This window comes from Gymnoscopelus microlampas, assembly GCF_963454915.1.
Source record: "Gymnoscopelus microlampas genome assembly, chromosome: 14".
NCBI classification, from domain to species: domain Eukaryota; kingdom Metazoa; phylum Chordata; class Actinopteri; order Myctophiformes; family Myctophidae; genus Gymnoscopelus; species Gymnoscopelus microlampas.
In genome coordinates, this window is record NC_139951.1 from 42,185,708 (window position 1) to 42,197,592 (window position 11,885).

At 41.7% G+C, this 11,885-nt stretch overlaps 1 protein-coding gene across 1 annotated transcript in view; it reads right to left on the reverse strand.

Moving 5' to 3' along the window:
• Nucleotides 1-11,061, reverse strand: part of LOC311060226 (uncharacterized protein) — a gene marked incomplete at its 5' end in the record, with an annotated part of 17,984 nt that extends 6,923 nt beyond the window's left edge. The window contains 11 exons of the mRNA XM_084078359.1: nt 101-263; nt 893-1,406; nt 2,380-2,576; nt 5,343-5,486; nt 5,971-6,070; nt 6,425-6,508; nt 7,021-7,124; nt 8,475-8,613; nt 9,492-9,651; nt 9,776-9,938; nt 10,780-11,061. Of these exons, the coding sequence (XP_083934485.1) occupies nt 101-263; nt 893-1,406; nt 2,380-2,576; nt 5,343-5,486; nt 5,971-6,070; nt 6,425-6,508; nt 7,021-7,124; nt 8,475-8,613; nt 9,492-9,651; nt 9,776-9,938; nt 10,780-11,061 (2,050 nt within the window). The remainder of the gene's footprint in view (nt 1-100; nt 264-892; nt 1,407-2,379; nt 2,577-5,342; nt 5,487-5,970; nt 6,071-6,424; nt 6,509-7,020; nt 7,125-8,474; nt 8,614-9,491; nt 9,652-9,775; nt 9,939-10,779) is intronic.
• Between the last annotated feature and the right edge of the window lie 824 nt (nt 11,062-11,885).

Sequence of the window (11,885 nt, forward strand, 5' to 3'; positions counted from 1 at the left end):
CACACACACACACACACACACACACACACACACACACACACACACACACACACACACACACACACACACACACACACACACACACACACACCTACTGTACCTGCATATTCGTATTCCATAAATCCAAATGGATTATTAAAGTGGGACAGCCTGTTCCACTCACTCATGTTGAGATGTTTTTTGTGCATATATAAACGTATGTCGGGAATGAAAGACTGCATAAAGCTTGGGTCTGTAGACCGCCGTACAGACTGGGGGCAAGTCTGAAAACACAATGTAAAATGAAAACTCATATAAAATGAAAACACATACAGTGAAAAATGAAAACACATACAGTAAAAAATGAAAACACATACAGTAAAAAATGAAAACACATAAAATGACATTTGTTTGCCATTACATTCACATTCAATGAGGGGACCATACAGAGGTATGTATGGCGTGCGTGCGTGTGCATGCATGCATGTGTTGTCTACTTGTACAAGCTACTGTACTTGTGAGGACCAAATGTCCCCACAACCACAAGTATAGTAACATTTGAGAATGATACATTGTGAGGACAATTCTCCAGGAATCATTTTGATTCTTTCCACGGCCAAATACATAGATATCAACTTGGGGGTCCCTAACTTGAAAAGGTTTGAGAACCACTCCCCCAGACAATAGGCATTCAGAAATACCAAACACCTCAGACTTAAATCGTCATTTCAAATTTGGGCTGCTAATGCGGGTTCGAATCCCGATTCCGACGACCTTTGCCGTGTGTCACTCCGCATCTCTCTCTGCCCATTTCCTGTCAGTCTACTGTATACTATCAATAAAGGCCAAAGAAATGTCAAAAAAATAAATAAACAAACATTCAAAATGTCACTGTGGTGTGTATGCTGCTTACCGTCGGCATGGGCTGGCCGTCCTGCTTGTATATGTCCTCGAAATCCCACTGAGGCACTTTATTGAAGTCCTTTCTAAAGAGTATGGGCATGGGGGTCTCCCTGATGGGAAAGGTGACGGGGGGCTTCGCAGCGGGCATGGGGGTCTCGCTGGCGGAGGTGACGGGGGGCTTCGCAGCGGGCATGGGGTTCTCCCTGACGGAGGTGAAGGGGGGCTTCGGGGTGGGCATGGGAGTCTCCTTGGAGGAGGTGACGGGGGGCTTCGCATCGGGCATGGGAGTCTCCCCGACGGAGGTGACGGGGGGCTTCGCCGTGGTGGCTTTCAACAGCGCCGCGTCAGTCGGTGGTCGTTGGGCAGATAGGTCTGCCTTCGTGGCATCAGTGATGGGACTCTTTGTTGTTCTCAAAGCGGTGCGAGTTGCAGAGTCCTCCTTTTCTTTCCAAATGAAAGTCGCAACAATCCAATTGCCACCTTTCTGGATATGTCTCAGGGGGACAGCCGAGCTCAGTGGGTAACTGCACCAAACAAAGCAACCAAAAGCAAAGCAACATGCCCGTTAGTCACTGTTGTATAGTTCAGTGGTTCTCAAAGTGGATTCCAGGGACTCTCTGAATAGGTTACTTTAGGGGGGGGGGTCTAAATTGACCCTTACAAGTCTGTAACTCTGACAGTATACAAATGGAACCAAATGGACTCATTAGGTTCCATTTGTATACTGTCAGAGAGTTAAGGGGAGTTCAAAACAAGTGGGTTGCGCACATCCAGTTCCTTGCTGGTGCTGCACACAAAATAACAGTATAAAAGAATACCTCAGTGTTTAGTTTATATAAAACACTGACATTCCACGGTACACGACGTTTCGGCCACGGTTGGCCTTCATCAGGTCTGATGATGAGTTAAGGACTTCTATTCTATTATTCTTTTATAGAGTTAAGGACTTCTATTCTATTATTCTTTTATAGAGTTAAGGGGAGACCTTGACATCTAAAAGTTTGAGAACCATTGGTATCGTATATACTCCCAGTCACGGTCAACTGTCAATGCATATACAGTACCTGAGTGTGGGCCTGAGCCACAAAATATTTGCGTAAAAATATTATAGGATATTATAGACAGACAGACAGACAGCAGTGTTTCGCTGAGGTCTGGCTGAGTTAACATAATATATATTCTCTCAAACACATACAGATAGAAAACTACTTTTTTCTGCTTTTTACATCCCGCATACACCTTTAACTCTGAGATGTACAAATCAAACCAATTGAACCTGTATGGGGTCCATTTGGTTACATTTGTTCTGTCTGTCTGTTCTGTTTCTAACTCTACTTCTTGGTCCCATAAGGGTCCATTTGGTTCCTACTTCCTAACTATCCATAGTTTAGCTGGGGACCCCATAACCTCAAGAGCCCCTGGGGAGGGGGATTCCCAAGACCCTATTGAGAACAACTGGTCTATACAACACAACGCTCTTTCAGCTACTGTACATACCTGAGTAGCTTTGACATATATTCCCATGGCAGCACGAAAACCAAAACGCACCACGAGACCAAGAAGAGAAAAGGTAGAGTTTTCTGGTAGCGTCCTGTCATTCCTGAGGTGCAGGTTTCACTCACACAGGGAGCCGTTTGCCCTCGGCTCTTGTGCAGGAAGACTAAATCTCTGGAGGTCCCAGGTTCATTCAACAGCTTGTTCACCACACCTTGTTATGTGACAGAGAACACGAGCTGCATGATCAACAACGTAGTGTAATATCACTGGCTGGCAGGGTTCACCTTGTGTAACTGAATCCAACCCTTTTACGTTTCTGTATGACACATGGAAATCACATGATGAATATAATGAACGTATGAATCTGTGCAAAACACCGTAACACCATGTCAATCCAAACATCATGTAGGGCTCGATAAGCATTATGCTTCTCTGTCCCCCTTTTACGGCATCTTGGACACTTTATTATGCCAAGTGGACAACTTTGGACTTTTGAGATTGTGCCTTGTTCTAAATTACACTGTTGTACATTACACAGACATGTATTTTTTTTGTCCAAACAAGGCTGAAAATAAACTGAACTGAAACTGAACAAATTAAAAAATATTGTAGAGTTTTGGAGATTGAAATGTACAAACGTTTTTACATCAAAATATACTTTGAGTACCAAAGTAAAAGTACTAGAATTTTCAGAAAATAGCAGATCTACAAAGCTCATAACACGTCACATTATAGATTGGCTGTGTGTGGTTACTGTAGGTTTTATATTAATAATAAAATCTGCAAAGTAACAAGTAACTAACGCTGTCAAGTGCTGTCATTGTAGTGGAGTAGAAGTAACAATAATGCAAAGTAAAGTAAAAGTACCTCAAAATTGTACTGTGCATTGTAAGCACTTGTATAGTACTTGAGTAAATGTACTTAATTACTGTGCAGCACCAGTGAGCAGCCAATGACTGACAGGTATCACCAGCTGCACTGATTGCTAGAGTGTAGCGAGACATGGGTTTATATTAATATATTAAGTCAAAATGTATACATCACACAGCTTAGATTAGATTAAATTGGAGAGCAGATCCGTGCGATCTTGATGATGTAAAAAATATATCTGTAGTGTAAAAAATGCGGCCGCAGTGACTTTACGAAAACACAGCACATTTTCTCCTGTGTCCTCTCTCCCTTCTAGGCTAGAAGGGAGAGAGGACAGCGTTTGGTGTTTGCTAGAAGTTCTAGCAAACACCAAACGCTGAAAAGACTGAGATCCACATGTGCTTTAAAGTGGGATAGCTTCAAAAGTATAAAAGTGATCAAAAAGTTATAGTATGAAGTAAATTATGTAATTATTTGACAGCTTCAATTACTAGTTACATTGCATAGATTACATTACAAAACATACATCTTTACCACTTCATTTATTTTAATATAGCTGTACATCAGATATTTTCGAAAAGGTTTGACAAATTTATGAAAATTTGAGTAGTGTTACTGTAAGTATATTTTGATGCCAATACATTTAAGTTGTTTTTTTTTAACTTTTCAAGTTTGAACACAGGCCCTTTACTTGTAACAGAGTATTTCTATAATGTGGTATTGCTACTTTTACTTAAGTAAAAGAGTATTTCCTCTACCTTGGATCAGCTGTTCTTGTGCCATCTGGCTGCAGCATTCTGAATGATCTGTAATACAGAACTGGTCTGGACAGATGCTTCAGTAAATGCAACATAGCCGACTTAAATTAACATGCAAAACAGTGACTCCTTGTGCATACTTGGGCTGACTGCTGAACATAAGCACAATGCCAGCCCAGAACTATAACATTCACTCAACACATTTCTCATATTGTGCCAGGCCAGCTGAACAAAAGCAATTTCATGACAAAATAAACAACTGCCATGCATGCAATTCAACGTCAATGAGTGCCTATAGTAGTGAAATGCCATGCATGGCACACAGTGGCGATGAGAGAGTGCAACACTATTTTGGGCTGAATTTCTTGGCTACCACTTTCTATTCTGAAAACAGCAGATCTACAGCGTAAGTCCACCATTGTGAGCTTGTAGATAGGCTATTTTCACTGTGCGACACAATGAGGTATAAAATAGGACGCTTAAGTGCTCCTGTATACTACAATCAGGTTTATGAATGATCAAGCCAGGAAAAATAATGCTAATACCCTGCTCCTCCATACCATCTGTATCTGATTATGTATTATGAAATGTTGTGTATTTTGTGTTATTTATGTTAGTCAGTATTTGTCGATTTGTGTAAAGGTGACCACATTGGAAATAAGTCGATGACTTTTCTGTGTACAATATCCTCGATTGTCTTTTTAACATTCTATGTGTTGGATGAAAGCAATTAAATAAATCAAATCAAACGATTCCTTTATTTTCTTCTATCATATTTCTTGTTGTACGTTTCTTCTTTTTATTATTTATGCTGCGAACCAGAACAACATATTTGTAATCCTATGTACCTGTACACAAGATAGATGTAACATAATGAAACCTTCAACCTCGTCGTCTTCGTTGTACGGCAGTGTCGCACACATTTAAGCCTTAAAGTAGCACTTTTAACCCATCTTCGTATAATTGGTCCTCGCTCATGCTCATTATAAGACGGCACCATTTCTGTCCACTCACTCTGCGTCTCATTGGTGGCTGTGGACAGTTCAGAAACCTGCCTACCAGTGAGTCGGGATTTCAAATATTTTGTGAAATCCTGTTTGAAATGACCAACGGATCATGTAACTCAGAGATGTAGATCGTTAAGCTCAAAACACGTCGCGGGCGACGTGTTTTGAGCTTGTCGATCTGCTACTTTTGATGCTTTTGTGTGACGCTGTAGTATGATCAAGTAGGATGTTAATTTACGAAAGAAAAACACAAAAAGTTTGAATATGGAGATGAGAGGTTGTGCAAGTTTATTCAGTCTGAGTCTGTCCTCTGGTAGAGCTTCATGACGTTGGTGTCATGGAACTTCTTCCACATCTTAGTCTCCATTTTGTAGTCATGGTTCGCGTAGAGGACCACACGGGTCTTCTTATGTTCCATGTAGTAGGTGGAGTATTTACTGTAGTCCTCCGTCATGAAGCCATATGCGTCCACCTGGCAGTCAGAGAGAGAGAGAGAGAGAGAGAGAGAGAGAGAGAGAACACACAGAGAGAAAACGTGTGTCATAGGAACATAGGAATAAAATGGATAAACGGAACGGTCGCCCGCATATCTATTCACCCCCCCCGTTAGGTTTAGGCATAGTTTTACTGAGGTTACGCTTAGGAATACCTTGTGGCGACCGTTCCGCTGCCGGATTTGACCATGGGCGAGTAGGTTTGGAGGCGAACCTCTTAAACCCTGTCTTGGAGAACTGGACTTGAACTTCAAGTGGTTAAAGGCATTCATTGACCACATACTGTATCGTCACTGGTATGTCCAAAACTTTTCAGGAAATGTTGCTTGTTAATACTTTTTGTTGGTTCAATATTTATAAAACCCACAGACCAAAAAAAACATAAAAAGCTGAAATATATGAAGTTTCAACGCATGTACAAAATAATGTACATGCAGTAGAAGGTATGTATTATTATCCTACCACGTCACAGGTGTGCAAAGCCAGAAATAAAGTGAACGCCCCATTGGAGGGTCTGACCAACGCCCAGGATTTCTTGTCGAGTCTTGAAGACTTCAAGAACCTTTGGAGGAACACACATATCACTATAGACACACACTACAGATAATGTATGTGATAGCAGGTATATACAGTAGAACATTATTAGTATCATATGCAGGTGTGTACATGTACACACAATGTAAAGTAATTTAAAGGTTTTAATACACAGGAGTCTTATATGGCACCGGTGCAGAAAAAGGACAGTGATTTTCTATTTTTAAACAAAATGCCAGAGGGAAATATTATGCCTTTTTTCTACATACTGTACATACTTTCATATTAATGTTATATTATGATTAAATTCTTTAATCAAGTTTCTATTATCATAGATGGATAGGGTTAAATTGGTAAGGGATTGGGGCAAAGCAGGCCTTACCTGTTCCGCACATATCTGAGAAAGTCCGGGTGAAGAACATAAAAGCGCTCTTCATCAAACTGGCCAGCGTAGAATGTCCACGGCCTGCCAGGTCAACACACAACACAATGACATTAACTCACTCACTGTGACCAGGGATTTCTGATGTTTTGCATTTGAAAGTAAAGGAAGTAAAGGAAAAAACTGCGACGTGTTGTGAGCTTGTACATCTACTCATTTTTTTAAACTTCTGAATATCTTCGCCTATAATGAAATGCCCAAAATAGGGATACAGGTTGAAGTCGGTACACATTGGGCTGCATAATTGCAGGTCCCGATCTCATCAAAAAAGTCAAGTAGTCACTGATGTATCGTTTGGGCTCTAGTTTAGTGAAGCAATGGGAGACGCTGTAAATGAGCCCCAGGGGACTTGAGGGGGTTCACGGGAGTCCCCAGCAAAATTAGTGCTGGGGACTATTATATAAAAATATTTTTAACCACTTAGTTAATAATAATAATACCACCACTGAAACAAGAGGTTGAGTACTATACAAAGGCAACATTATGTTTGCAGTGTGTTCCTTCTTCTGTTAATAATATTAAAAAAGTAGATGTACCGCTTTTTCCTATAAGGGCCAGTAGATACACTGGTTCTGTTCAGAAGACCTGTGAGCCACTGATAGTCCCTCATCCCCTCAGGTATCAAAACATACTTTATTCCCTGCAAAACAAAACACACACAGAGGACAGACATGCTCAGCATTGTGTGTGTGTGTGTGTGTGTGTGTGTGTGTGTGTGTGTGTGTGTGTGTGTGTGTGTGTGTGTGTGTGTGTGTGTGTGTGATATCAAAATATCATGCATCCTCAGTGAGAACATTCAAACATTCCCGTGTCATTCCATCCATGTTTCATCTCTGTGATAACCCAGACATCTTTACATGTTTGACATCTGCTGTAATACGCCAGATATTGTTGTGGTTGATGAAGAGTCCAGAGAGTCTGTATTAGAGATAGCCTGCACCTTTGACCCTAGCCTAGAGAGGAAGCTTTTATGACCAAGGTCATTAAATACCAACCACTTCTACAGTACATAACATCTCAGAGCTGGGCTATACAGTAGGTGCAGAGTAGACCATTTGTTTTTATATTTAACAGCCTGGGACATACCCACAGACTGGTTGTTAGAGGATTCCAACAACTTGGGATGCCCAAAGAAGGAGGCAAAAGGGCTGGAATCATGTATCATGAAGACGTATGCCATGATTTTGTGAATGTAACCTTAACTGTACCTTTAATATTTATGTCCTTTTACGCTCTCCTTTATGTGGACATTAATACATTGTTAAAGTGTGTGTGTGTGTGTGTGTGTGTGTGTGTGAGAGAGTGAGTGAGTGAGTGAGTGAGTGAGTGAGTGAGTGAGTGAGTGAGTGAGTGAGTGAGAGAGAGAGAGAGAGAGAGACAGAGAGATGTAGGAGTAATTAGGGATGCACCGATATATCAGCTGCATATCGGTGTTGGCCGATAGTTGCCTTGTTGACTGCCATTAGGCATGTCAGCAAATAAGTTGACATTCACCGGACAGCAGTAGCCGATAATTATCTGTTGTTGGGATGCATCAATGGGCCCTATATGCACAGCAGCCATATTGGAAAGAAATTGGGCCTCTTACTTACTTCCTTAACAGGTGTTACCAATTATACTAATTAAGGCTCCGTTTCATTTAGTGTAGCACAGTGGTTCTCAAACGTTTTAATTTCAAGGACCCCCATAACTCTGAGTGTACAAATGGAACCAAATGGACCCTATATGGTCCATTTGGAATAAAAAAAAGCTAAACTAACTGAAATATCCGTTCGCCCTATCCCTACACAGTGTGACGTAATACCCAAAACATTATTATCACACAGATCTCAAAAAAAAAAAAATCTCCTTACACTATCAAACCTAGCTGCTTTAACTAATCTTAAACCAAACTCAAATTGAAAATACTTTCTTTTATTAAAGAAACCAAAATAAAAACTACCGACATAAATGCAAATGTATAATAACCTTGGTTTGAGTTTGTGTATACCTCATCCTGGGGAACACTGTCGAATCCGTACGACTTCCATTTCCACAGCGACGTGGTGATGGAGTAGGCCGTGTGAACGTACACCGACGTTCTGTTTCCTACGTCCGTCTCATGACCTTCGGTCACCGCGCCGTTCATCCTGCCAGAAACAACAAGGCCCCAGTGTTTAGCAGTGGTGGAAAAAGTATTAAAATGTTTTACTTAAGTAAAAGTATCAATACTGCAATGTAGAAATACTATATTACAAGTAAAAGTCTGTAATTGAGTACAGAAGTATTGGCAGCAAAATGTACTTAATGTACCAAAAGTAAGTACTCATTATGCAGAATGTACACTTTCAAGTCTTCAAATATAAAACATATTTTGAAAACAGTAGATCTACAAGCTCACAATGCGTCGCATCATATGAAATGAAAACTCATAAAATGATGAAGTACTATCAGGAGCTCTCGCACACTTACACCACAAGAGCCATGTCAGACAGAAAACACGTCATTCAGACGGACAGGTCCTGTTTGGTTGTGATTACCTCCTGTTTTATCAAGTAATGTAACATGGCCATGCTATGCCCTGCTTAGTCAATACAGTACCGTTTGTCAAAGCCTCTCCCAACCAATGAAACTTCTAATGTTTACTGGGTGACACACACACACACACACACACACACACACACACACACAACTTCTCACCCAGAACTTGTCTAGTGTATGTTCTATTATGTGTTCAAACCATTGTTCAATCATTGTGCACTTGATCCATTTAACGGTTTAACAAGTTCAAATAACATTAGTTGTAGCCTGCAGCGCTGTAAATTGAAGGGACATTTGTGAACATATTTGTGAAACTTTCACTGGATAATATTACATTTACAAAAGCTGTTATCGTGCTACTATTTCAACAGCACTTTCTCTTCCTCCGATTGATGGTGTGTTTATAGCTATCCGCTTGGTCAATAGTTAATGGTCACAATCTGATTGATTAACACTCTCTCTCTCTCTCTCTCTCTCTCCATCTTACCGGAACACAAATTCATGTGCGTCTATCTCGTTCCCCATGCCAGAGCCGTTGAGGATTCCTCCATTTCCCACCACAGCACAGCGCACGCAGCCTCCAGGCTCTCTGGCCACGAGCAGCGGATACTTTGGCTCTGGGATCAAATCCACGGCCACTTTCACATCTGCACATTAGAAACTTCATTGAAAATATACAGTATATATACACACACACACACACACACATGCCAGCATAAGTTACATTTATGTATCTCTCTCACACACACACACACACACACACACCCCTACCTGCATATTCGTATCCCATAAACCCAAATGGATTATTAAAGTGGGACAGCCTGTTCCACTCACTCATGTTGAGATGTTTTTTGTGCATATATAAACGTATGTCTGGAATGAAAGACTGCATAAAGCTTGGGTCTGTAGACCGCCGTAAAGACTGGGGACAAGTCTGAAAACACATACAGTAAAAAAAACACATAAAATGACATTGTTTGACATTACATTCACATTCAATGAGGGGACCATACAGAGGTATGAATGGCGTGCATGCGTGCGTGCGTGTGCATGCATGTCTTGTCTACTTGTACAAGCTACTGTACTTGTGAGGACCAAGTCCACACAACCACGAGTAGAGTAACATTTGAGAATGATACATCGTGAGGACAATTTTCCTTGTTCTCATGTGAAAACTGATTTTTTTATGGTTTAAACACTTTAGGGAGTTTAGAGTTTAGGCTTAGATTTAGGTAAAGATTCAGGTTGGGGTTAGGATTACGATCAGCGATCAGGCATTTTAAAGGTTAGTTTTTTAGGGGTCAGGATTGGAGTTATGCCTGATTAGTTCTTCGCAAAACCTCTCCCCTAGACCATTGGTTCTCAAAGTGGGGTCCGGGGACCCCCAGGGGTCCTTGGGGGGGGGGGCAAAATGTGTTAATAATTCGGAATCATTTTGATTCTTCTTTCCACGGCCAAATACATAGATATCAATTTGGGGGTCCCTGACTTGAAAAGGTTTGAGAACCACTCCCCCAGACAATAGGCATTCAGAAATGCCAAACACCTCAGACTTAAATCGACATTTAAAATTTCGGCTGCTAATGCGGGTTCGAATCCCGATCCCGACGACCTTTGCTGCTGTGTCACTCCCCATCTCTCTCTGCCCATTTCCTGTCAGTCTACTAGTGCATACTATCAATAAAAGCCAAAGAAATGTCAAAAAAGAAATAAATAATGTAAATACAATAATAAATAAACATTCAAAATGTCACTGTGGTGTGTATGCTGCTTACTGTCTGCATGGGTTGGCCGTCCTGCTTGTATATGTCCTCGAAATCCCACTGAGGCACTTTTTTGAAGTCCTTTTTAAAGAGAATGGGCATGGGGGTCTCCATGATGGGGGAGGTGACGTTGGGCACCGCGGTGGGCATGGGGGTCTCCCTGATGGGGGAGGTGACGTTGGGCTTCGCGGTGGGCATGGGGGTCTCGCTGATGGGGGAGGTGACGGGGGGCTTCGCAGCGGGCATGGGGGTCTCGCTGACGGGGGGCTTCGAGGCGGGCATGGAGGTCTCCATGGGGGAGGTGACGGGGGGCTTCGCGGCGGTGGTGGCTTTCAACACTGCCGGGTCAGTCTGTGGTCGTCGGGCAGATAGGTCTGCCTTCGTGGCATCAGTGACGGGACTCTTTGTCGTTCTCAACGCGGTGCCAGACGTCGCATTGTCCTCCTTTTCGTTCCAAATGAAAGTCGCAACAATCCAATTGCCGCCTTTCTGGATATGTCTCGGGAGGACAGCCGAGCTCAGTGGGTAACTGCACCAAACAAACAACCAAAAGCAAAGACAACATGCCCGTTAGTCACTGTTGTATAGTTCAGTGGTTCTCAAAGTGGATTCCAGGGACTCTCTGCATGGGTTACTTAGCCTAAATTGACCCTTACGAGTCTGTAACTCTGACAGTATACAAATGGAACCAAATGGACCCTGACGGGTCCATTTGGTTCCATTTGTATACTGTCAGAGTTAAAGGGGAGTTCAAAACAAGTGGGTTGCGCACATCTAGTTCCTTGCTGGTGCTGCACACAAAATAACAGCATAAAAGAATACCTTAGTGTTTTGTTTATTTAACACTGACATTCCACGGTACACAACGTTTCGGCCACAGTCGTGTACCATGGAATGTCAGTGTTTTATATAAACAAAACACTGAGGAGCAAAGCTGTTGTGGACTTCTATTCTATTATTCTTTTATAGAGTTAAGGGGAGACCTTGGCATTTAAAAAGGTTTGAGAACCATTGGTATTGTATATACTCCCAGTCACTGACATGTCAATGCATAAACCTGAGTGTGGGCCTGAGCCAAAAAATATTTGCTTAAAAATATTATAGGATATTATACACAG